At 39.8% G+C, this 27,587-nt stretch overlaps 1 protein-coding gene across 2 annotated transcripts in view; it reads left to right on the top strand.

Moving 5' to 3' along the window:
* Positions 1-11,248: 11,248 nt before the first annotated feature.
* The window catches only part of cntn3a.2 (contactin 3a, tandem duplicate 2), a 38,404-nt gene continuing 22,065 nt past the window's right edge, over positions 11,249-27,587 (top strand). The window contains exons 1-13 of one of the 2 annotated variants that reach the window (XM_038723773.1): positions 11,249-11,419; positions 14,326-14,463; positions 15,009-15,144; positions 18,115-18,290; positions 19,770-19,865; positions 20,059-20,262; positions 21,105-21,207; positions 21,564-21,748; positions 22,577-22,713; positions 23,975-24,104; positions 24,604-24,754; positions 25,122-25,249; positions 26,524-26,693. In XM_038723773.1, coding sequence (XP_038579701.1) covers positions 14,409-14,463; positions 15,009-15,144; positions 18,115-18,290; positions 19,770-19,865; positions 20,059-20,262; positions 21,105-21,207; positions 21,564-21,748; positions 22,577-22,713; positions 23,975-24,104; positions 24,604-24,754; positions 25,122-25,249; positions 26,524-26,693 — 1,671 coding nt within the window. In that variant the 5' untranslated portion in view covers positions 11,249-11,419; positions 14,326-14,408. Of the gene's footprint in view, positions 11,696-14,325; positions 14,464-15,008; positions 15,145-18,114; positions 18,291-19,769; positions 19,866-20,058; positions 20,263-21,104; positions 21,208-21,563; positions 21,749-22,576; positions 22,714-23,974; positions 24,105-24,603; positions 24,755-25,121; positions 25,250-26,523; positions 26,694-27,587 lie in introns of both variants that reach the window. The other variant, XM_038723772.1, reaches the window with a different exon arrangement.

The following is a 27,587-nucleotide window of genomic DNA, read 5'->3' as shown; positions in this document are numbered from 1 at the left end:
CGAGATAATTTTTGTTTTTAAACACAAGCTAATATGCTTGTAGCTTATAATGTATTCTAAGTGCAGGGGTTCATTGACAAGTAGAGAGTGAAAACATTCATTAGGAAGACATTATTGGAAATCTATACAGTGGTCTGCACCTCAGACTTATCTATATCTAAATCCCAATCACCTAGGATAGAGATTTTCATTGAACACTTGGGAACAATGTGTGAAAACAAATGCCAGCAGCACCGGGATGCACACTAGGTGAACATCTGTGATGGAAGCCTATGTGCAGGAACTCTCTCTGGCGAAGAGATGTACAGGAGAGAACCCACTTAGGTGGCATCCCCTTTGTTTGTTCCATAATACTGCAGGGTTCACATACGTATAGGCCTCTAATGCTCTCAAAATGAAAGTAAACACAACTCCCAGCTGCCTCGTTTTCTCATGAAGGAGGCAAACATTTCATTTAAGGAGGAACACAACAGGGCCAGGCACCACTTGATGGGCAAAGCAAGTTGGGAGAAGCTAGAGATTTTTTTTGTTGCTTACTATAGATAATATTCACTCAGGTTTTTATGGCTACTAGGGTAAATAAGCATTGGCCCTTTGCAAGACAGTTGAAAGATACCTACATTTACTTAAATAAATAATCTGCATATAAATTGATATTAATTAATGATATAGCTGGTCTCTAAAATGGTTAAAGAGAAGAAAATGAGATCCTGTTGCCAACCTGTGATTGTGTGGATCCATGGAGCTTTCCGAAATTTTGGGGATCTCACATGAGGTAGGCTGACCTTGTAGGTTCAGCAGCTTTATTGATCGCAGATGACAGACAACCTAATATTGGGCAGCAAAATGGAACCCTAAAAACAACGTACTCGTATATATGCACACACACACAAGGTGGATCAATGGAAAGATGGTGAAATGAGAGCTAAAATATTTATAGGTAATGAATATTCTGCCGAGAGTACTTTTGTAGCATCCCCCACAACAGTTTTACAGATAAAATATTTATAGCTGCTTAAATAAATGGATCAGCCGCATAACCTCAACACCGGTGATATCTAGGTGAGTATAAACGTGTGGTACATGAGGCTAGGGAGTCTCTATAGATAAAAAGAGTTTCAGTTGTATAAAAGCATGATTGAAATCTGAACATCTACTTCATGCTGTCAAATAAAGCATCACTTAATATGAAAGCAGGACAGACTTCCAGTCCAAAGATTCATAATACACTGCAAGTTGTTCCATTTAACAATCTCCTCTTCCCACCCTTTTCCACACTTAACACCTCCCCTCCCCCTGGCCTGACCGAAACGAAAGTATTAAAGCATTTTGATTTGGTTATCACTTTATATATTGCCATTGGCAGAATTTATAACCAAATGAGCGGCACCGAAAATGTCTCTTCCGACTGGCATGAGGGCGTGGGCAGTAATGTCTGCTGCCACCTGCTCCTTTCCCAATGTTTTCTGCTCAGCAGTGCAAGGCCACAGGCGGTGAGTCTAATTCTGTTTGCACTGTGAGTTTAGGATTTAGGGACCTTTTACCAGGGCCGTAAAGGCATCGGAAGATGATGATGTCAGTGCAATTTAATCTTGTCAAAACTTCAAGGTTGGCCCAGAGGTAGAGATACTGACTATCAACAAACTAATGTAAGAAATTCCGTTGGGTTAATTCTTGGCACTGGGTGAGGACTGTAGGCCATTAAATGTGCACACTATCAGCTGTAAGGTGTCTGTTGTTACAGACCACAAACACTGCTAAAGAGCCCTTGAGTAAGACAATAAACCCCAAATTACTGCGAGGCTGATGTACTGCTGCTGTGTGAATTGTAAGTGTAAGACACTTTCTGGCCTCCTCAAAGCAACATTATGTAGTATTTTTATCTTAAAATAACAGCTTTAAAATCATTTTGATGATACACTGACTTGTAATAGGGTGAATGGAGTCTCTGTCATTGCCACTCTGGGCAGGACATTTACCATGACAACAGCGTAAAGCTTTACAGCACCAACACAACTCTTCAGCAAGCAAGCTATAAGAAGAAGAATAAAAAGTATAGAATGTACAATGTAAGTTCTTTGGAAGAAGCAAGCTTGGTATTCTCAGTATGGATATTGTGAACAGAGGCTGCAAAGAAACTGAAGAAGATGTCAGAGGAAGTGAGGAAGAGAAAAGAGAGAGTGAAAAGCAAGCGACGCGACAAGATATATTGGACTGGCTTTTTCTCATTGCCATGAGCTTAAGGAGCTGAAGGGATTCGGGAAAGATGCCAGCCTTCTTGATGTTGGGCTAGTATGCACATGCTTGATGTTTGCAAAGTTTGTTAGCAAAGTTGTTGACTTTAGGAAAATCAGCCAGAGGTTTCACAGACAGAGGTGTAGCTGCTAGCTATAAATGTGGAGTTGATGTTAACAAACTGACTAGATGACACGACCCCTGTTTTAAGCTATCATTTGTTTTCTCGAGATCACAAACAAATAATCCCATTATCACAGAAAAACAACATTCATTAACGCAAAAACGGAGTAAAAACACATTTGAATGGATGGCTGATTAGGGCTTCCATACCTGGACACTGGCGAGAGCTTTGTGAAATAAAAGGCTGCAAGACAGATGGCGAGCTGGCACTCTTTCTGTGTACATAGTTGGACTACTACTACTGCTACTAATACTACTACTAGTAATATTGCTATGTCTTGTTTTGTCACACCTGTATTCGATCACAATATCATCATAACAAATGCACGTGTACAGCTGTCCTCATTTATGACACAGGTGAATTACACTCAAACGGTAGTGGCGCCAAATCACACAAAAAACACATCTTACAAAATGTTGCTTTAAGTTGCCTTATGTTGACTTGAAAACTCATTGTAAAAACTGAGATTTTCAGATCTCTGTAAAGCTGGCACATCCTGCTGGTTGGTATTCAACTTAGAAATGACTCATTTGTGTGAAGCTGCCTTTTTGTTTAAGCAGTTGTCACTGCTGAAATTGCTGGTGCGTCAGTGACAAACACTGTGAAATTATATAATGCAGCAAAGGCAACTTCTCAATAAACATATTCCACACATAGGGATTCTGCTCAAGCACAGACAACCAGTGTTCACAAGTAGACCCTCACCAACGCCGACTAAAAAGCACTTAACCTGGCATTTGCTTAATAACACTACAAACTACAGCCTCTGAATGACCATCGAGTTGAATTAACACCTCTGACAGTCTCTAGCACAAGTGACCATTATGAGCTTAACCAAATGCGTCTTTACTTTGTTATTTTGCTCAATGTGTGTAAAAAGACAGGAAAATGTCATTTAGAGCTGTTACTGTACAATGTGTGGCATTTTTACTGCAATCAATATGTATCACTGTTACAGTAAATTACTTGAGTTTCCTTGATATCATTAATGAAATGGGAAATGGACTGCATTTATACAGCACTCTTCTAGCCTACCGACTACTCAAAGTGCTTTACAACACATGCCACACATCACACATTCATACGCTGATGCAATGTGCCAAACAGGAGCGCTTAGGGGTTCAGTGTCTTGTTCAAGTACACCTCGACACCCTCTCTGGAGGAGCTAGGATTACTAGACCACCTGAGCCATGCTGCTCCTGAAACTGTGATGGAGATATTAGTACTAGTAGCCTTTGTTGCACAGCAGAGGTATTGTAAGTGCTGGTAAATTGTGGTCCAGACCATGACCGTATTTCCTAAACCCATATTACGTCCTGTTGCAAAGGAGAAGGCTACTGTTTGTTCCCCCAGGCATCACTCCACATGAGTTTGTTTAATAGAGTAAGAAGAATATAGAGCTCATATTGGATAGAATAAATTTTTCATCAGTTTTTCACTCATACCACCATCTGTTGTTGCAAGAAAGCTTTAGTTCACTTTATGCTTTATAAATACTGTCCTGTCCGCCCTTTCAGCTATTATTTGTGCCATAAATGTAGTGTAATCCAGAATTCCTGTAGCCAGTGACTCACAAATCCAGTGAAAAGGCATGCAGATGCTTCCAAATTCTTGTTTGTTTGTTCAGGTATTATGTGTAATCAGTGTCTCAAAATATCTTAAGTAATAATTAATGAATTGTGAAACACTACCTTTACTGAAATCTATGGGATTTCACAAATGTATTAAATCTAGGCCACATCAAACTCATGACAAATTCAAGTTTAATTCAAGATATCTTATACAGTATGCATCCCATGCTAACTAAGATATTACCACCTATGATGAATTAATTGCTGCCATATGCATTTCCATATATAAATAAGGAGACATACAGATAGTGCAGAATCATCCTGCTGAATTTGCTGGACAGTCCAGACTTCACAAGCTGATTTCTACTTTCAGGTCTCTTCTGTAGCCAAACAATTTTTTTATTGACCTGCAGGAGAATTTATCACCAAGTGGATCTTTCCCTTCATTAGCCCCTACCAAGGCCTCCCTATGAGCAGCAGTAGAGAGTAAATTCTTGATGCTCTAAAGTAATGGACCTCCACAGCCATGGAACTGCAGTATGCAATAAAGGGTATGCTGGCCCATTAGTCTTCTATGCAACAGCCTGGCTAATGAACTAAGGCTACCAGAAACGTTAAGAAGAAAAGGAGAAAAGAGAAAGCACTGAGGAAACTTACCGAGTTAATATGAGAGAGAAAGAGAGAGCATCACTGACAGCGTCTGCATGATAAGTGAACTGCAGACAACAGCAAAATAATTTTAGATTGACAACCACGCAGATGAAATATGTTTTTATGTTCACATGTATTATACACTGGAACAAAAGGATGTGAAAAAAAGAAGAGGATTTATGGTTTTGCGAAAAATGATTACAAACTAAAGTGAAAGTTTACATATTTAAAGCAATACTGTAGCTGTTAAATTTTTCATGAAATAATAAAGTAGGCTATATAGTGTTTCCTCCAATCCTCACAAATCGTAAAATAACTTTCCATTTACAAGTGACAAATTGCATTCCATTTCTACCTGTCTGTGTGTGTGTGTGTGTGTGTGTGTGTGTGTGTGTATGCGTGAATTACTTATATTGTGGGGACATAAATCTGTTTACACAGTCACATTGTAAGGACTTGCCTTCCTTTTGGGGACATGAAGCAGGTCCCCAGTTAGGATGTCTCCAGAAAGTGTCTGTGTGTGTGTGTGTGTGTGTGTGTGTGTGTGTGTCCTTTTCATGAAAGAGCCTCCACTTCCCAGTCTTCAAACCACACATTTTTCCCCACACATCCTGAAGAATTACTGTCAGGTGTGCAGTCAGGAGTGATCAAGAAACATCATAATTAACATCTTAAATCCCATTTGAAGTGTGTGAATTTGAGATTTCCTCCGCTACTTTGTGGAAAATTGCTGTGTTTCGCTGTCTGTTAACCAACCTGCAGAGTGAGCAAATTAAGCGGTGATGTTTTCCTCTGCAAAAGTGGGTTAAACATGGGGGTCGCTGCATTGTGCGATAAGCACAGATCTTGCAACCATTTGCACTTTTCTTTGTGCTTGCCCAAAATTAGACAACCTAGTAATACAGGAGGATTCACATTTAGTCCTCTGAATGGTTGAGGAATAAGACCTAATGACTTTTGCAGCTTAACACGCGCATTCAAGGCACAATGCTCACTGCCATCATACGCATGCACATACCAAAAGTGCGTGTACACACACACTCACACACAATGAAGGAAGTAATAGCTTCAGGGGTTTGCTATTAAGATGGTTAATCTGTGGGCCTTAAGAGGAGCAGGATAAAATATTCCTGGAGGAAGCTTTTCACAACAAGCTCCTAGGATCAAGTGCATGAATAAATTACAGGCATAATTAAAGGAAATGTCAAATGGCTGCTGTATGGAGTGTTATTAACGACGCCCTGGTCGTGTTAAAGGAACTTGGGTCTGAGATGAAGATGATCAATGTAGGTTTAATGAGATTCCTAGTAGACTGAGGAACTACAGGACCTACGATAATACAGCTAGGCTTCACTGAGGCCCGGTACAGATATTGACCTGGTGGTGATGTACACAAGGGTAAAATGACTGTGTTAGTAAAGAAGAGGAATTCACTGCTTGTGGGAGTGAGAGTGGTGAAGGGCAGTTGTGTATGTGAGAGAGTGGGAAGGTGTGACTGAAGAAATAGAGAGGGAGTTGGAGTTCTTTCCAGTTTTGTCATGGGAAAAACCTCCTTTCACCATGAACTAAAGCTGTCAGCCGATGCTTATCAAAAACAGTGAAACGTCAGCTTTCTGTAACTCTTACACACGGCAACCCAATTTGTTTTAGTTGGCGAATGCAGTTTTGAATTATAGTCAAGTCAAGTCAAGTCAAATGTCAGTATATTGAAAAGAAACATATTGACAATATTAAGTAAATAATGTAAAGGTTAATACAGTAAATTAAGTAAACATCACATTCCTGTTACTGTATCATCAGGTACATGCATAAACTGTTTCTTTGTTTTTCAAAGCAAACATTTTGATTTGTCAAAGTGCAAAAAGTGTAGGTGTTACTAATGACATTCATGACGTCTCTGTTCAATTCAGTACCAGGATCCTGAAAATGAAGCAGCTCATTTGAATTCAGCCGTCATTAAATTTGTTATATACATCTGTATTTCTTCCACTTGTGATATGTCCAAATTTCAGTGAAAGGCCAATTAGAAAGGGAGAAATATCACAGCTATCAATATCATTAATAGTATACTCAATTTGCATTTGTGTGTTTTAATAGCAGGTACCTGCTCCATTACTTTGCTATAACAACAAGGTGCTTCTTCCGTGCAGTAGAAAACAGATTCACTTGTACCCACAACACTTCAGTCCCCTTCAATCAGAAAGTTGTTTGAGTGATGCTGCTCAGCCCCCATGCATGTCCCACTTGCACACAAAGAAGAAGCCATATTCACACATGTTGGAGTAATTTCAACACCCCACTCTACAGCTCTATGTTTTCAGCCACTTGCAGCTCATTATACTGGTTTTCTGGTCCATGTATACTCGAGTCCCAGTGGCTCTTACTGACCCCACATATTATAACTGACAACCACTCCTAGATCATAAGCTCACACTGATTTTATACTGCCTGTCTTGTGTGAAAGACAGTGTGTACTGGTGAAGTCAAAGCAAAGCGACCCAGTTTGGTTTTGGAGACTTTGTGCGCCCTAGTGCTGCTTTATGTGTCAGATTAAACTAAAAATATTAGATAATTAACACAAAAGATGATTTAAAAAAATGTGTTTGTTTTTAATTTGCTAGGAATAAGACAGAGCACTACTGCTTAATCTGCACTGTTTGACAGTGTCACAGGAATCTGTTTCAGCGAGTCTCAGAGGCGATATGTTGTACTTATGTCTAGATGCATTTAGCAGTTATTTTTATATTAACACATTAAATCAAATCACAGGACACGCACAGGTGTAATAACATTGACAACGGCTCCACTCCATGCAGTAAACCATGCCAGTGAGCTGTTACGCAAAATAGCACAACTAAATGAAATGCAGTCATTTTTAATCGTATTATCAACACCCCTGCTTTTCCTGATATAAAAAATCAAAAGGTCTTCTGTAAAATTGTTGTCAATAACATTGAGAGAAAGCCCTATTTTACAGCCCTACGTAGCTTTTGATTGCTGTTAAAGGAATAATTTGAAATACGCTTCTTGGCAGTTAAATGAGAAGATTGAAACCAACCTTGTATGTTTCCGTTATTTCAAGAGGGAGCCAACAGCCTACTAGCTTGGCTTAGCACTTAAACTGAAAGCAGGGTGAAATAGCAGGTAGCCTGGCCCTGTCCGAAGGTAAAACATCTGCCTACTGTCATCTCTAAATCTCACTAATTAACACTTCATTATCTCCTTGAAATGTGTGACAAGTTGCAGTTTTTGCCTGGCAGCTTCACGGTGACAACAGGACTCCAGCAGAGCTGCCAACTTGGCGACTTTCTCGCTAGATCGAGCAACTTTACAGACCCTCCGAGCGACTTCATTCCTAAAAAAGCAACTAGCAACAAATTTTGCGACTTATTCAGACCATCAGAGAAAAGGCGAGAAATACATTATTTTCAACTCTTACCCCTCTCTCAGCAGTAGGTGTGGCGTGTGGGGCAGGCAGGTCAGAGACACTTCTCTCTCACCCCTTCTCTCGGGTTCTCTAATCAAGGTGTTCCTATAGCTGGTAAATATGTAAATAGTTAGTTTGATCTTGTAAATATTTAAATAGCTTGTTTGATCTTCTCCCTACCTTTGTAGATTAAAAAACACTTTATTAACTATGTGATTATTTGGCTAGAGATTTCTCTATCAACTTTTTATATGGCTTAAGGTGATCTCTCCGTCACAGCAACCAACCATACACTCTATACAGTACACTCAGTGCAAATGGCACAACCACTAATCTTTATAAAAATTAATGCATGATGAGGTCATTGATTGGCACATTTGCATATGACTCCTTCTGGCGACTTTTAATGACTTTTGTTGCTAGAGCTGGCTACTTTAATTGGAAAAGAGTTAGCAACACTTGACTCCATTTATTGCACAATAAATGCTGTAGTCTGGGACATAACCCTTCATAAAACTGCAACATGTCATTCCCACACTTATACAAGATAATGTTTAAATTACCTTTGGGCAGATCCAGGCTAGCTGCTAGCAGTTTATGCTAAGCTAGGGTAAGTGTCTCCTGACAAATATAAGTGGATCTGACCTTCTCATTTATCTCTCGGCAAGAAAATGAACGAGCTTATTTCCCAAAATGTCAACTATAACTTTAAGTGGGTTTCAGCTCATATAAAACTATGAGCAATCACTTCCTGGTAAAAAACAGGCTACCTACAGCTACTTAATGATTCACATAATGGGTACACACTACCTTCATCATAGAGCGAAAATAGCCAATTTAGCAAGCCACAGCTAACATTTTACATATTCTCATAGGTTAGATATCCCAGGCTAAAACTCATCTCTTCCGAAAACACTTCCTCTTATAAGACCTCTAACTCCTAACATCTAACATGCACTTCCTGTGCTCTCCTTCTTGTATTAATTGCACTTTTTGTTAACTCTAACTTCTTTCCCTAGGTATTTACCCCATTGATGCGATATGTGCCATTAGCGCTTACTAGTATTTACTACTGCTTTTATTATGTATTGTCAGTTACAGATCCCGTACTGTATTTTATGCTCTGTTAATGAATGTATGTTGTTCCTCAAATCTAAGCTTTGGATAAAAGCGTCTGCCAAATGAGTAAAAGTAAATGTAATTTAAAACACAACTTAAATTCAGCCACTTGCCAGAAAGAGGACTTCAAAGGATGCCTTTGTTGCCAAGTAAGTATGAAATTGTTTAGTATTAATGCCTTTCCTACATAGGCTGTCCAAGATAGGACCTGGTGTTTCTCATCTAGGATTTCTTTTATCTGCCTTTCTGAAAGATGAAAAATGTCCTATATTCTGAGGAAAATAATATATAAGCCTACATTAAATTGAGAACCTCATCATTTTAACCAAAACATTTTTTTTACTTTGTGTTAGTATTCAAAAACGTGTCCAAAGGGCAGCTTACTATCCTACAATAGAAGATTTAACTTATAGAATAATGGAAAGAAAGACAGAAAACCACAGCAACGTTTCAGTTTTTCAGAAACACTGATGAAATACACCCTCTGTGAAAAAGCTTATACTGAGCATAATATTTGTAGAAACTTGTTCTGGCCACTGTAAATTTAAATTATATGTTTTTATTAAGCCCCTAAAAAAGTATTTTCAAAATAGGTATGTCTCTATAAAATTAAATATTAATCAGTGCATAAGACACAATTAAAGTTAATTTAAAAAATGGTTCTTAGGTATTTTTTTTAAATTATTATTATTATTTATTATTATTAAGTGTTTTACACTCAAAAACTTATCTACTTCTTTAAAAATGTGACCAGATTTTGAAATTGCTCAATTCTGATTTGTGCACAGAAGAAAGGAAGAAATACAGTAGCCTACATCCTTTTTCTATCTGAGCCCCATCCCCTTCAAATCATTGAAAAGAGAACAGATTAAAAAGCACAGACAGAAATCTCTCATGACAAATAACCAAAACTGTTCTAACTTCAGAAAAGTGTGTGTTTACGCACAACCCCATCACTCATAGTCCATTCAGAATGCTTAAAATGACATATTTAATGTTCATCCACATAGAAACACTTCAGTCTCCTCTCAGTATTTTTTACAACACTACTTTTTTCCCTCACTGCATGTGTTAACTGTTAATTTCGAGACTGCCACTTTTACACATTTGCATTTACACTTGTGTTTAATGTGGTCACAAGGCCTCTCTGACCACCCCTGGAGGTGGTTTAGTGATCGAATCACAATGCGTCTTGGGTGCATTTAGGCTACCTGTACTTTCATGTGTTCAACCACTATCCCATTGCACTCACCAACCGAAATGCACTTTAATGCCAGGCGTAAATGGTCTAAAACATGCAGAGGAAGAGCTATCCCAGAGCCAGCACACCAGCGCTATAGACAGCGATGCTCACTCTCCTGCTGCTATAGCTAATATCACAACAACAGCATATCATGGCTAACAAGAAAGTTAGATGAAGGTCCGTGGGGAAGTAATTTAATGTTACCTGACATACAAATCATGGCTGGAATAGTGTTGTGTGGCTCGGTCCGATTTGTTTCCTATTTACAGTTGCATACATTTTTTTCAGTGTGCACACAAAACCGACAGTTACATTTTGACAGAGTATTTTGGATTAGAATCATATGAAGACTTCTGCACGCTTGCACAAAATGGCATGCAATTCTAGTTATTCGGTATCAGTTTTATATGCTCCGTTGTTTGAAGTTACACTTCATGATCTGGACTAGAAATATAAAGGTTAAATAAAGTGTTGGTCTTTTCTATAGACATAAAATCTGATTGTGCCTCCTCCCTTTGTAATTGGTTGCATGTGGGTCAGATGGACCTTACCGTGGATTTCTGCACACGTACAATCTTTAGAAATTAGGTTTCTGATGACTTTTTGTTTTATAAATCTGGGAGAAATGCCTTTCAAAGAAAATACAAATGACCCCAGACTCCCGAGCTAACCCGCTGTGGGGCTGGTTGCAATATCGTAGTCTGGCGCAGGGGGGCGCAGTTCTCTGCCAGGTGCGTCTTTCTCCCTCCCGCACCTTCCCATCCCAGCGCTGCTGGTTCTGGCTGCTCCATCGCCTCCTCGCCGCCGTGCAGCCCACTTCTTCTTCGCAGGGGGAGCTGACTTGATGCGCATAATAAATCATCTCTGCAAGATTCCTTTTCAAGCCCAATTTCAGACCTGCGCGTGTTGGATTTGAGAGCGTACACACAGACGAGAGTCGACCCTCTTCACTGGGGATGTTTCAAATGTGATTCAGCGCAGCAAACAACGTGGGTGTTGTGTGTGTGTACGTGTGTGTATGTTTTTTTTTTTGGTGGGGAGTGGAGGAGAAGGGAAGAGCAGCGATATGAAACGTGTGTGTCCATGCCTACTGCGTTACCCGTTATCTCTGACTGACCACCGGATCAGTTTTTCACCTGTATGAACGACCTTGCGATTGTGACCGAAATATTCCTAACGAGGTTTCCATGGAAGATCAATCTGTCGCTTTTTCCCTGAGGGCTAAATTTGGTTCCTGCTGGTCTCAAGATATTTCAAGATAAGAGGTAAGACAAAAAAAAAAAAAATAGCCCATGACCGCGCTTGGCAATTGCGAACGTGCACACATAGAGAAAGCTAAATTATTTACACAGTGATATTTATATGCTAAATAATGTATTTACTTTAATAGGCTCACGTGTCGGCCAATCAATTCCTAGTGTTATGTATTTGATTAGAATTATTTGTTTTAGGCTAGATTAACGTGACGTGCCCTCCAACTGCAGCCAATTCCTCCACACTGATAAGTCTGATTTTGGAGGGGCATGCATTCAGACACTTTGATAAAAAAAAAATAATAATAAAATAAGTAGTTGTTTTGTAGCTCAGCCATGCCTTTCTTTGTCAAAGTGATGCAAAGATGCTGTTGCATTACTCATAGTGGTATTTTTGCTTCTTAACTGCTACTGTGGTTCCTACCTGCTGCGATGCCACACTGCAGCCCGGTTTCACTTCACCTCACCCTCTGAAATGTGTGGCTATAGGCCAACACACCAACATCTTAGGGCTTAAATTGTCATTTTAAGCCCCCCCCCGTGAACTTACATGTATGGTTCTTGTATGCACTGGCTGAAAATATGCCATGAATGTATTCAAATGTTATCAAGGACCCCAATGTATAAAAATGTATAAAAAGGTAAAGATACCTTCAAATATTGAGAAGTGGCATGGCAATGAATGGCTTTATGCTGAGATACAGTAAATGCAAAATGTGCACACACACACACACACACACACGCACGTACTATTTCTATCCTCCAACATTCACCAGGTAATTGCATACTGGTATGCCACGATGTCAGCTGGAATATCTGTGATGAATGCAGCTCAGGCCTTCAAAGTAAGTACACTCCCACTCTGCCAGCTGGGCTATTTGTTCAACCAGCGTGTTACTTGGATGCAGGCGGAGTGTGATGGAGGTGGTAGATATCGTGATTATACATAATTTTTTTTGTGTCAGTTAACCCAGTGGTGTGTTGGTACAGGAAGGTACCCTCCTTGATTGAGAGTGATTCACCCTGTAAATCTTTCTCACCACCTTTTATCACCGATATCTTTAACACCATTATGCATGAGAGCAAGCTGAGAATGTGTGTGTGTGTGGGGGGCGGGTGTCTAAGTGCTTGTGCGTGTGTGTGTACAATCTTATACAGTATGTACATGTGAATCACAGTGATCTGCTCCTATGTAATGTAACTGACAGAATTCTGTAACTCAGTATTTTGCATTTGTAAATTATTAATTAGATCTGCAAAAAAAAAACAAAGGAACACATTGCATCTGCTGTTACACGGTGCCATCCCTGACAAAACCCCATTACAAATGCAAACCAAAACATGTAAAGTCAACAGTAGTGTAATACCCACTGTACCTTCCACACACCAATGCTCAGTGCTGAGGTGCCAGCAGTTTGCATGCTATGGGCCTATCACTGAGGTATGGCATGCAGGACTCTTCTTGAGAGGAAGCGTACCAATCCAATTTTGCAGACTTTGGGGGAAGAAAAAGGACTGAGCAAACATGAAAGGTAGGGAAGAAAATCCTGGCTGAGACCCCACGTGTCTGATTTGACATCGAGGCAGCTGACAAACAATTAGACCATCCATAAGTAGCGCTCTGAACCAGGCTCTCACCGGGATTAGGCCACAAATGAGCCGCACATCACGACTTATGTTTTGAAAATGGAAAGTGAGTGTGTGTGTGTGTGTGTGTGTGTGTGAAGGTGTTATATGTGTTGCACACGGTGAGAAAGTGTGTGTGTGGGCTGTGTGACATTTAGCAGATAGGCGTTATTATTCTGCCCTTACTATATCTTGAACACCTCTTGAAAAAAATGTGTGTTTTGTGTGTTTTTCTGTGTGCGCAGACCTGCTTACATGCGTGCACAAGTTTTCATGCAGGTGCACGCTAATGTACAGAGATCTGCAGATACACGCGTATGTGTGTGTGTGTGTGTGTGTGAGACTGCTCACTTAACTGCTGTGTTATTGCCTGTTCTCCGTTGTGTGTATGTTTGACATTTCATAATTGCATCATTACTCGCTCAGTCTCCTCCTGCAAGAAGCGGGTGCATTGCAATTTGCAACACATGCTACCAGCAGACAGACACTTGCCCTTGATTATGGACCTGGGTGGAATGGCTTCCTCATCAGGCTGTCTTGATTCACCCCAGCATGTGGGGAGACACATGCTGCTGTGGGTGAATCTAATTGATTGGATGGCACCCAATTCCCAGTCCAAGTCTCCTCAGGCAGCCAGAGTGAATCCGTCCAAGTGAAGGATGAGCTTAGGCGTTGGTCACTCCCCTAATAGATTGGCATGGGCATCTTCCCATATGCCTCTGGTATCACCCTCAGACATCTCCGGGTGCAAGTTGGCCAAACCACAGGGCACAAAGTGACACTGCCTGGATCTCTTCTGATGTTATGAATGTTAGAGTGGATGGAAGAAATGAGACACATCCTGCACCAATCTCCATATCCAATTTTATCCTTGTTATAATCCACCACTAAATTGTACACTGTAATTTCCAGGTCTCTTTCTGATAGATGATATAAAACCATAATTTTTTAAGTGGGATAAAAATCTTGGGGTTTGCTGAGTTTAGTGTTTTACAACTAAATTCTTGTTCCAACAGGTCAAGCTCCCATCTCTCGGAGAACACGAGTGCCATTTCAAAGCTTATTGGATGAAAGGCTCATTTGCCCTTGGCTGCCAAAGATGACGTTGCCATGGAAACAGCTTCTACTGTTATCAATCATCGACTGTCTGGCAGGTAAACCACCTTTTTATATGAGTAATGATTCTTTCATGTTCAGACATTTACAGTTGCGGGATGATAGCTGAAGAGCTGAAAATCATGTCAGTGTCAGAGATGATAGGATGGCCCGGATTTAAAGGAACACTCCTCGATATTGACTTTCATTCACAACACAGACACAATACTCTCAATCTTCCTCTTCACTACTCCGTTATTGTAACCTGATGGAGAGACATTTGCTCATGTTTCACGGTCTTTTATACTCTTATCCTTGTCACGTGGTGGGACATTTAAGTAACACAGAACAAAGACTACCACCTGTGTTACCTAAAGAAATGTATTAGTTAATAATGTCAATCATAGAGTTTATGTTCATCAGGAACAGAGATCAATGATTGCTCCTCTAAATTCACAACAAATAGAAAAATGACTTACCAATGAATGATTAAATAAGAAAAAAATCCATTTTGTATCATATGAAAATACAATTGTTTTTAATTCATTCGAATGGCACCTTTTTTTCTGACTTAATGCTCAGGCTGTTACTGTTTCTCTGACAGATTGTCTGGACAGTGGACCATACCATGGTCCAAGATGGCGAATGGAGCCAGGTGACCTGTTTATTCCTGTCGACTCCATTGAAGAAGAAGCTACTCTGACCTGTGATGCTAAGGGAACACCACCTCCTCAGTACAGGTAAGAAAATGCAGATTAATTTTAATGTGTGTGTAAGCATTTAGATAACGATGTGGCTTGTTATGATTAAAATGTTTGTTTATGATAATTATAGCAAGGGGAAATCTGATTTACAAATAAATAACCCCCAAATCATTCTGAAAACTGGATTATAAAAATAATCGGGAGCTCACTTGCACTTTCTCGCTATTCTCCTCTTCACTTTAATCACTGAAAGCATTTTCTGGAGCTGTAAATGTCATAATGACATTTACATGTTTACATGAAAAATACGGTGATCAGTGGAGGAAACAGCTTTTAGTTGTACGGGAACATAAAATAAGTGCGAAAATCAATTTACACCGCTCACCTTTTAAAAGAAATCTGGATATTCTTTGGGTGCAAATCTTTTAAAAAACTAAAAATATGTTAGGTATAAATATATTATACATACTGATATATTCTACAAATTACTGTCAGTCTTGTAGCTTAATCACATGTTATAGGAAGGTGCTTGCTATCCTTTAAATTTCCTTCAAATTAGACTCAAATGCATACAGAAACTAAGCAGTGGCGTCCTTATGGCTTTACTAATTCATATTGACTAACTTAGGACTGACTTAAGCCGATTTGCCTCTTGTCTCACCAGATATTATCTTAGTAACACACGTGTAGCATCTTAATGCATCGTAAGTCTCATTTTATAAAACGCCACCAGACCCATTCCAGTTGCTAGACACCAGTTGGCACTAACAGGCATTGATTGCAAGCATCTTTGGCGTTCAGCAGTGGAATTACTGCAGCACAGCCAGCACAGACAAGGTGAATGATAGTGGTGTAGGGTACATACGCTCAATATTTTAGGCTTTTCACATTCCCCGCCTAAGACCAGGTATTTCCATGTACTGATTAAAGGTGAGATGAGCATGTTTAGTGTGGTGTCTTTTCAAGCTGGCTGTGCTAGGCTCTGCATGCCCTCAGCACCTCTTTGGCTCCTCTCTTGAAGTGCAAATGGGCTCACAGAGCTCCCTCCCCCTTCCTCTCTGTTCTCCCTTCTTCTTTCCTCTGCCAGTACTGTCACTCAGAAAGAGAGGAGAATTTCATAGTATGCACACTGAAGCAGCATAATAACTCATGGGAGAAAACCACATCTTTTCCACAGCAGGTCGTAAAAGTGATTTTTTTTCCAAATCTAAACAGAGGGTGACTTGCCCAACCTCTACTTGACCTGAAGTTTGAAGCATGTGGCTCCGGTCTGTAGGATCCTCTGGAATACTCGAGTTTCTCTCTGGTCAGATGGCCAGACGACATGTGTTCACAAAATGAGTCTCAAGCAGAGTAACTCAGTTTCGGAGTTGCTATTCAATCACCTGCCCAATGTTCATGGCACCACTGAACAGCAGAGGCACTTCAGAGCAGGTCAAAAAGAGGTGAAAATGGTAGATAAACAGCTGAATGCGTGAAAGTGGACACAAACACCTAAACACACAGGCATGTAACACTAGCCGACCCAACACTTTAGTTATACATTGTACAAACAGTCTCTCAAAATGTGTTGCCTTAAGAAGTAGTAGGGCTAATCACAATGCAAACAGAAACACAGCCATCAAGCGTTTGCAGGAAGCCCTCATCAACATTCAGCTGTTTGGATAAATTCTTTAAGAAATTATTTTGAAGGCTGGACTTGAAAGCTTTTGCAAAGTTGCCCATTATGGCCTCCACATCTTTCATTTCCTCTTAAGGAAAGCAGAATAGGAAAATGTGACTGAAGGGAGAAAAAAAATATTTTCTACCCTTTGAGAAAAATGATGGAACATTCTTGAAAAGTGTTCTGTCCTTGAACCCATAAATGCTCCATTTTTGAACTGCATTTAAAAAGAGATTGTGAGTGTTGTGGAGGCAGAGAAAGAAAAGTCTTTTCATCCTGAATAATGGGACTTCTTTAAATCAATGAATTAACCTCATGTTTTTTGAAAATCGAAAAGTATTAGTATTTTTTTTTAATTCCCACGCCTGCTAAGTGTGGGAAAGATGTAATGGAAGGTGAAAAGGAGTGTAAAAGCCATCGTTTGTTACATCAACCCACTGTTATCGCTTGCCAAGTGCTAATGGTTTGTCCTAATGAGAAGTCAAAGGTGGAATAATGTCACATTATGTAAATATAATGTGACAGCAAAGAGGTGATTATGGTTAAGACTGATGGTAATATCTAGGATGGCTTCTAAAACCTTTATCTTCTGCTTCCCTTAAATAGCAGAGGGCAGCTTTGTGTATGATACTCTTTAAGATTAAACTTTAATGACTCCTGCGGGGGAAAATAGGAACTCTGCGGCAGCAAATGGCGATAGAGCAAAAGAAAGCAAAAACAGAATAGAAAAAAAACAGAATAAAAGAAAAGTGCAGTATAAATAATACATTTGCATAAAACACATAACCAATAATGTAAGTTAAACAAATGACTTAGATGCATGGTTATTGCAGTATTATGGATTACAGAATTATTAGATTACAGGGACAAAAATCATGAAACGTATGCAGAATATGTTAAGGTAGCAGCATGAAATTATCACTAATTTGCAATTTATATAAATGTCTGCTGACAAGAATTTAGGATTAAAGAAAACTCGGCTAAGACTACAGAGGCCATTCAAGTGCTTATCAGTATGTTTACTTTTGACAGACGTGCACACATTTATCTTTTCCAAGTTCCTCTTTATGACTTTATAAAACCTTTTTGTTTGAAACATTGTTTGTTTGTCAGGAAAGTTGAAGCACAGCGGGAAAAGAATTAATGGCAAAAATCACATTCTGTTCATGCTTCAACTTGTAAGCCTGTGAATTGCTTGACACCAGCACAGATATACAGTGTATTATTCTTATGTGAGTTACTACAGTGGGTTGTATTCTCTCCTCACCTCCTGTCAGACCACCTTGGTTGGTAGAAAGAACAGTGCGTTTTGCCAGGGACTGATGGTGTCTTTGCCCTCACAGATGGTCACTGAATGGGACTCTCATAAATCTGGGCCTGGATCGCCGGCGGCGTCTGTCTGGGGGCAACCTCATTATAAGCAGTCTGGACCGCTACCAAGACGTAGGGATGTACCAGTGTATGGCGTACAACACTGTAGGAGCTATCCTCAGCAGGAGAGCAAGTCTGCAGTTTGCCTGTAAGTCACAGTCAGTGTTTTTAGACGTGGCATTGAAGTGTAACTGCACTTAACAAATAATGCCGACGCACACCCAACTGGGTGGCCGATAACTGCAATATTTATAAAAGTGCTGCAACGTTAGCGTGAAGCAGTATTAAATGTTGAAGTTCTACAACATGGGACAATATGATCTTTTTTTACTTGCGGTGGTACGTGTGATGGAAGAACGACTACTTCATTTTTCATTGCTTAGCTCGATCAAAGTCAGTCATTGGTGTTATGTTTGATGTATTCTGGGATAAAGTAGTCAGCCAAATTGCTTAAGTAGTATATGAGGAATATCTTAAGGACTGACGCCTGAAGAAACCAAAGTTTACTTTGACTGGAACATAATGTAAAAAAAAAAGAGTAATGAAAATGAGTAAAGGAAACTGTGCAAAAATGGCTTTATATTTCAGCTGCATCGCCACAATACATTACTGTAATTAAACTGTGACTAATTCCACATAACATATCTTTTGGTGATGAAACTAACAAACATCGCAGGTGAATAAAGAAGTGAATACTTGCTTTATATGTACTATTCATTAAGGTTCCTATTCATGATCACAGCATAACACCTTTTCACACCTTCTCTTTGTGGTATCTCGCCATGCAGATATTTTTGGTTTTATAAGACGTGCACAGCTGTCATTTGTGGTGCACAGAAAATTCAATAATGACATTTAAAAATAACGAAACAATGTTGTGCTTACACTTTACTTCTACGCACGTTGCTGAGTTTTTAAATTTTCTTTTACAAATTTAACATTTAAATGAAAATAGTCCCAATTGAAAACTGATTGCAGCGAAGTTGCAGTTGGAGGTAGAATGTGAAATTACTTTTTTTCTGTGACCCTGGCCCATTAACTATCAACATGTAATAATATAAACACCTAAGGAGTGTAAGTTTTATTATGTGTTTTAGTTTGTTTTATCTCATCATTATTTGGATGTGATGATATAATGTAATTATAATGTTATAATAAGCAGTAGTTACTTTTTTAACCAACCAAAGCTTATGTTCGACCAAGCAACCATCCACATCTGACTGTCTTCATCTTCACTTTAAAACATTTTTTTAACTTATTCTTGTTGTTTTGTGTCCCCGGTTTGGGTTGCAGCATATCCCATCATGCTGTGCTCATGTAGACGTGAACACAGCTGGAGTTAAAACCTGATCCTACCAGCCTAATTGCCATGTCCTAAAATGTCTATCAAATATCTTATTTAGGGCTTGGGTTAAAAAATGTTTGTGCTATATTTTGGTCTCATATGTACAAGCTGATTCTGTCTCACTCTGTCTCTCCTCTCTCTCTGGCATTGCAGCAGTGCAATTCTCATGACAATTTCCCTGTGGGCTTGTGTCAGTATCTTGTTGAAAGCTTTTACTCAGCTCTGTTCCACTCTGATATCTGAGATCCTGCGGTGATCTTTCTTTTTCATTCCCACCACCAGACTTAGATCATTTCAAAGTCCACACCAGAAGTGCAGTGTCAGTCCGAGAGGGACAAGGAGTGGTGTTACTTTGTGGAACGCCCACTTCGTCAGGAGGTATACTCTTTTCATCTTCTTCCACCACTACAGTTATTTAAATTCTAGGTGTTTTAACAAGATTAAAGTATAATCTTGCCACCATTGATTAGCCTTTTTATAATCACACTTAATGCTCTTAATCAGCTTTAATATCACGTTAGCCAATATGTGGTCCATGACTGACTCCTATGTGTTTTTGTCTATCTTCCAGACCTTACTTATGCATGGGTCTTCAATGAGTACCCGTACTTTGTTCAACAAGACAATCGGCGTTTTGTCTCCCAGCAGACAGGAAACCTTTACATTGCCAAGGTGGAGCCCTCTGATGTGGGTAACTACACTTGCGTAGTGATGAACAGCATCACAAAGGGCAAAGTTCATAGCTCACCTACGTCTCTGATCCTCAGGACAGATGGTAAGACACACAGCTTAAGGCCGTGATGTGTGTGCCTTTCAGCCATGTACCTTTCCTTTCAAGGTGGCTTTAGCCACCCTACTAGCATGAGTGCTTTTTGTCCTGTCGTGCCTCACTGTAGTTGAGTCTCTGAGTGCTAATGTAAATAGTTGCTCCTCAATGTAGGCCAGCAAACAAAGCACCCTAAATCTCTTCTTTGCTGACTTAGCTTTCTTATAATTCGCATTGCCTTTAAAAGCTTTCCCTGCGCTTTCACATGAAATCTCAGGCCGGTCCTGTTGTTCTATTCTCTGTTATGCTTTCATAGAAAGAGTGAATAAAGATTGCCTTTGGAATGAATTAAACATAAGCTATACGTCATTGGACCATTACATTGAGTGTTCTGGTGGCTCAACCAGTTAGTTTCCACTCAGTGTACTGTACATGTAGCTGCATAAATTTAAATCCCATAGCATCACTTTCTGATCCTTGTCTCGACTGTCTTCCCCGAATACTGATATAAGCAATAAAACCCCAGAGGCTGGGGACTGCCCACTCAAGCTTAGAAATAATAGATAAACAGCCGGACTAGCTGAAAAAACAAGGTTTCAAATATACTCTGTCTTTTCCGCAAAGAGGAGATTTAAATTATTCCTTGCTGGTATTTCATTGCACTCCGGCGTCTGCACACTTAAGTGATGTGCTGCTTTGAGTTTACCCATGAGAGAGTGTTTGCTCATGTGTCTTTTATTTCTCCTCTGTTAGCTTTACAGTGCTATTGTTTGGTCCATAATGCAAGCCATATTGCTTGTAAGTCATGAATAATGGAAGAGTGAGCAAGTTCTTGTGCTTGCTCTTCATAGGAGTGATGGGTGAATACGAGCCGAAAATAGAAGTTAATTTCCCTGACAATGTACCCGCCGCAAAAGGATCAACAGTTACGCTGGAGTGTTTCGCCCTTGGGAAGTAAGCTGGATTCCTTGAAGCATGTTTTCAATCTTGCTCCCTTGCATTCTAGACGAGGAACCTCTGGATTCCTATATAGTACAGTTACTGTAGCAATTATATTCCTTAGAGTGTGGCATCAAGCCATGATTAGTCTGAAATCCATGTGAGATGGCTTTTTTTTTGTTGTTGGATAGGGTTAACTCTAAACCATTCATCCGCAGAAAATACAGCGAATAGGCTTTAAGCTCCATCAAACACTTTATTGCAGGATTATTACAGACACCTGCAACCTGAGCGACAATTTTAAAAGTTCAAAGGAACTTGAACCAGAATCTCAGCTTGAGGTTTAATACCCCTCTATCTCTCTCTTGTAGCCCTGTCCCAGAAATCACGTGGAAGAGGGCTAACGGCGTCCCCTTCCCCAGCAAAGTCAAAATGAAGTATTCAAACGCCGTGCTAGAGATCCCCAGCTTCCAGCAAGATGATACAGGAGGATACGAGTGTGTGGCTGAGAACAAGATGGGCAAGAACACAGCCACTGGTCGACTGGCCTTCTATGGTACCAAGACTTTTGTTTGGCTTGCTGAGACAACACAGAAAATCTTACTAATTGTAAAATTATTAAGAATTGTGTAAGATCTTCGCTATTGTTGAATTACACATAAAAATCCACCCATCCTGTTCCAGATTTAAGGCAGTTGCTGTTTGTCTGTGACTTCAAGATTTGCTTAATTGTTATTTACAATTTTAACAGCTCATTGTTAAACACACAGCCGGAAAAAGTCATTACCTTCTTCACGGATAATAAGGGCCGTTGGTTTTAATTTTACCGCAGCGATTACTTTTTGGCTTCTTGGCTTGCTTCAGCTGTGAATTTGTGAGAGAGGGAAAATGACACTTGAAATTGAAGTTGACGGCATTTACAGTGCCTGCGAAGTGAGCTGTGCTTATTATGAGTACAACACTCTACCCATGAAAATTCCTGAAAAGCTGTAAATATGTAAGAGGCAGGATGCAGGGAATTGTGTGCTGGATGGGTGATGGTTTATTATACAGAGAATTAAGGTGACAGCTCGGGGTGAGCCATGATGTCAGGTGCACTTCACCCATCTTGAGAGCATCCTGCTTTGTGGCTCAGTGTTTGGTGCTAATCTTGAATTGCCAAAGGCTTCTGACACATTTAAGTGATGAAACTGAATGATACCCTACATTCACTCTTCTCTCCTAAGTGTTATGATTTCCACTTACTTGAGCTGTCAGTCTACGCATGCTATCCTTTGAACTATTTTGGATGCAGCATATTTAATGAGATAATTCTGCTCCTTCAAAAATCTGTCCTCGTGGTTCTCGTCAGATATGTCACTGGAGTATATTTCTGTTCCCTCAGCCAAGCCTCAGTGGATTCAGGCCGTGAAGGACACGGCCCTGGCCATAGAGGAGAGACTATACTGGGAGTGCCGGGCTAATGGGAAGCCCAAACCCTCCTACACGTGGTTGAAGAACGGCCAACAGCTACTCTCAGAGGTAAATTACTGCCTGTCTTCTGCCACCTACCAATGTTTCATTTTAAAGCCTTAATCTTCAGCTTCAGCTCATCCTTTTGATTTTAGAGAGCCTGGTGTCAAACACATGGCTGTTTTTCCAACAGCATTGAGTGAGATGAGAGGAGAGCGTAAACATCTTGCTGAGGTGTGCCAGTGATGAGACATGGATGTAACTGTCTCTTATTCTCCTCTACCTTGGCAGATTACACAGTCTTAGAGAGTAGATCAGTGTAGTCCCTGGGAGATTGCCCCATTTCATTTGAATGAGAATCAGTGGTTGTTTTTCATTATTCATGGTGCATGTTTAAGCTCCTCCAGATTTAGGGACAATGGGTTTAATCTTCTGTGAAATATACTGTATATAGCAGCACACCTTGCTCCAGACCAGGAGAAAAATACATGTGGTCTTGTGTATTTTGAGATCACTGGCTTTAAACTTGACTTGACTTGTGACAATGACATTTTTTTTTCTTAATGGCATTTAATGAAGCTCAGGAGGAGAACTGCAAGTTTAACACATATAGCCTGATTTTATTATTAAAAACTAATTTTTAAATTCGTCAATTTGATTTTAAGAATATATTCACTGTTGTAAGATTTAAGAATGATTACCATTTTTATCATTAAAGGGGCAACATTATCTAGTTTTCATGGCTTCGGTTTCAGATGTGCAGTATATGGCTTATGTTAAGCATACTGCTGTGTGAATGTTTATACTTATATGTAATTAAAATGATACTGAGAATGAATGTGAGAGCTTAATCCTCATGGGCAAAATTGAACAATAAAAGATCAGACAGATGCCTGTAGAGTTATATACCACCTCAAACATCATCTGTTCTGGATAAATCATTCATCAGATATGTTTGATGGTGCATGAAAATGGAAAGTATACAGAAAATAATATAATTACTATTGATTCAGCCACATAGACACCGGTCTTGCAAGCTCAGTTTTCACTACAGGATAATAGTCTTGAAAACATCCTTTGAGAAGCAGTTCAGACCCGCAGGACCAAACGCCAAGCTGGTTTACATGATGGTGAGAAGAAGCAGATTTAGAAAACAAAAAAGTGGTTTGTGTTCTTCATTCCCTGCAAAATAATCCTGATTTGATCTATGCCCACTGACAGCGCTTCTAACCCGATCCAATGCTCCCTGAGCTTTGCCAGAATGTGCTGAGCAAAGCGAAAGCTACCTTCAAGTCTTAAACAATAATTGCTTTCTTTCATCCTCTTCTAGGACAGAATCCATGTGGAGGACGGAGTCCTGTCAGTGTCAGTGCTGACACTCTCTGACGCCGGCATGTACCAGTGTGTGGCTGAGAATAAACACGGCGTCATATATTTTGCTGCTGAACTAATGGTTTTAGGTAGGATGGCATTTATCTCGCTCTTAAATCCTCAAATCATTGTTGCCAAAGAATCTTAAAGGTCAACTTCCTGTCATTCTTAAAGGTTGTCTGGATTAGCGGGGAATGGGGTCAGTGAGGATGGTTTTGTGGGGCCAAATGCATTTAAAAAAAAAAAGAATTCACCTTCTTGATTTCTTGATTTACTTTGATATGAGGATGAGGCAATAGATATTGAATTCCCAGTTGAACAATAAACATGATCTTTTACAGTAAAACCATTTAAATGTTTGAGAATATTTCCGTTCAGATATGCTTCATTCATAAATCCATTTTATACATAGTAAATGGAATAAAAATTATCAGTAGTGGTTCAATTTTATATTTATTTGTGTGTTTAAGTGTTTAATACATCTCCATTACTTTACAATTAGATTTTCACAGATCAAACTGAAGCATGCTTCAAATGCCCTGTGAGATCTGCTGCAGTCTTGTGCTAAAGTTTACTGTTTCCCATCAGCTTCTCCTCCAGACTTCACAGGGAATGTCCTCAGAGCTTTGCTCAAAGCCAAAGCAGGAAGTACAGTGACTTTGGAGTGTAAACCCCAGGCCTATCCCATCGCCAGTATTTTGTGGAAGAAAGGAAACCTTCCCATCCACACCAATGACAGGTAATGACTGGACTGAAAGTTTATGTATGTGTTCTAAAACCACTTTTATGAAGGTAGGCCATAACAAAAACTTAATAGTTCAAAGTGATAGTAATGCATGCACCTAACCAATTCAGTCATTTTTCTGTATAGATATCAGATCAGGTGCACTATTCATCCCACCTGTGTTCTTTTCAAGCCTTGTTTGGTCTAACTGATCAATATTCACAGCAAATACCAAAACTGCTCGACTGTTCAGTGTCAACGATCATGCAGAACATTGACGTGTGGGCAAATCCACAATCAGAGTTTATCTAATGATTCTAACGATTCTTTGTTCTTAGAAGTTGGATTGTAAACTACTGTTTCTGTTTGTACACTCCTATAGGATCACACTTTCCCCAGATGGAACGCTGAGGCTTGCTAACGTGAGCAAGTCTGATGCAGGCAGTTATACGTGCTTCGCTAGGAATAGATTTGGCATGTCAAGTACAACTGGAAGGCTCCTTGTTACCGGTAAGCTCCGCAGTGAAATAGCAGAATGATTGTGCATCCCACTTAGTAAGCAGAATTTATTGCTCAGTATGGATTAACACAAGAGAGAGCTACTGTACTGCGAGGACTTGAGTCAATAACTGGTGGGTAGAAAACATAAACAAACTTAGGTTTTGCTCTGAGGGGCATGTCAAAACTTTGGTAAGTCTCCTTGAAAAGCTATACATAAAGTCCTTGCATAATTAATTAACATCCCTAAATGTGTTTTAGATACATTTTCATAAGTGATTTTTGTGCATGTATTTATTTGATGGTGTGTAACTGTTACCAAAACTCAACGGCAACTTAAACAACCTCCTGTCTTTAATTTTATTGAGCTGTTATTTTTGGCTACGTTTTGCAGCAGCTGCAGTAATGCACTTGGAAAGTGTTTGAGAAAATACTCGATCATTGTTTTCTTCAAAGCAGTTGAAACAACCAATTTACTGCAACAAATGAAAGTGCCCTGAGTGGAAGCAATGAATGCATTAGTGAGGAGGTGTTACAGATGCTGTTATTGTTGAGCGTGTTTCCAGAGGAGTGATAGTTGCGTGTTCTCTTATTGGTTTTATTAATGTGCTGAATGCCATTGTTTGCTGCTGTGACTGTCAAGGCCAGTTATTTTTTAAATGACTGGAGTGTTTTTTTTAAGGCTGTAATGCAGTCAGTGATACAGATCCATGACCCAGACACTGATTATTACTAGCTTCAGAACTGAGGGGATACTTTTTACATGTGTTTTTTTTTTTATCCCTTTACGGTCTATGAGGTAGGATGTAAGAGTGCAAATCCTCTTCCTTTGTGTTGAAGCTCCTTTATTTGATTCTAGCAGATTCATTATCTTGACTTTTGGAGCACAGCAGACTTAACCAAATGAATGCTATTGTAGACTTTGAAGCAGTGCCCCTCAAGTTTTATCTGATCCACAGTGTATTGTAATTACTATCAGGATTTCAGAAGATTATTCTAGCTGTGTCAGCCTCGAGTATTAGGCCATTTTAGTAGTGGCAAGCTTCGTGTTATCACATTATTCGACTAAGACTTTCATGAGACCTTCCTTTATATAGATAATACCGCTCTGCCTGTGACTTAATGTATTACAGAGCATGTGCTAGTGTTCCAGCAGCAGCGTCTATTTCAGAAAATCAACAAAGCACTGCTCATGTCGTTGCAATGAAATGTGTCATGATCCCTGTGAGATTGGCAGCTGCCCCGTCAGAAATGACTTCCTCCCACAACTTTTTTTTCTGGTGCAGATCCAACCAGAATCACCCAGGGGCCAGTGGACATGGAGATCATTGTGGGCGAGAGCATCGTGTTACCCTGTCAGGTCGCCAGTGACCCCGTCCTTGACGTTTCTTTCTCCTGGGCCTTCAACGGACAGCTCATCGCCAAGGGAGACGGTCACTTTGAGCTAGTGGGCGGGGTGAGTGACCCGCATTCATACTTCTTCAGAACGTGCGAATGGGTAGTTGGCACCCCTTCCCTTCCCATCTTGCTTCACTTCATCCCTGCCATTAGTTAGAAGAGACAGCTTGTGGTTTGACATCACGGTATTTCTTGGAGAGATTTAATGTGGCAAGTTTTGCTGCAATGGGTGTGACACCATCCTTTTCACAAATCTAAAAGTCTCCTTGGAAGCATAATAAGCTGTGTGGAGATATTTCTAAGGAAGCACCATTCGATCGTTCAGATCCTCTAAGCTTTCAGTTGTACTTTTGTGAATGGAAACATGGCGGTAGCTATATCAAAATACACTCCTACATAAAAATCATCGTGTAGGTAATGCGTTAGTTGCTCAGCCATTGTAACAGGTTGTCATCTTTTTGACTACACTTCTCCTACCCAGGCTCAGCCTTCTGAAGTAATCTATTTTTAATACTTTGGCTGGTCTTGAATTCTTTTAAAATTCTACTTTGACATAGCCTACTGAAGAGCTCCTTATAACAGAAAGGGAATACACATCATTAGAGGTGTCTTTTAAAGGAATGAAAGCATGGCAGAGCTGCAAATGACAAAACACTTTCAGAACACCCTCACACCCTTCCAGATTAACCATTCTTCCTGTGTGTGTTTGACAGACAAGGTTCTTATCTGAAAAGAGACTCCTTCCCCAGAAATGCTAGAATGTCCCCAGTCCAAAGAGATTATCAACTTAACTTTGCTGCTTCAAGGAATTTAATTTCCATAATTAAACCATGTTGGCTCTACAGCCACATTTCCCTGCCAATACCAAGAGAATGATTTCACCACTAATTTACCATTTGCTGCTTAAGGGTGTCTTCTCAGATGAGAATCTAGAGGGTCTTTTTTCCCCTCT

The sequence above is a fragment of the Micropterus salmoides genome, unplaced genomic scaffold (genome assembly GCF_014851395.1).
Source record: "Micropterus salmoides isolate LMB-PRFRI ecotype aquatic unplaced genomic scaffold, ASM1485139v1 Ms_hic_scaffold_16, whole genome shotgun sequence".
In the NCBI taxonomy this organism is placed as follows: domain Eukaryota; kingdom Metazoa; phylum Chordata; class Actinopteri; order Centrarchiformes; family Centrarchidae; genus Micropterus; species Micropterus salmoides.
Note: the sequence above shows the minus strand (reverse complement) of the source record. Positions and strands in the feature narration are given on the sequence as shown.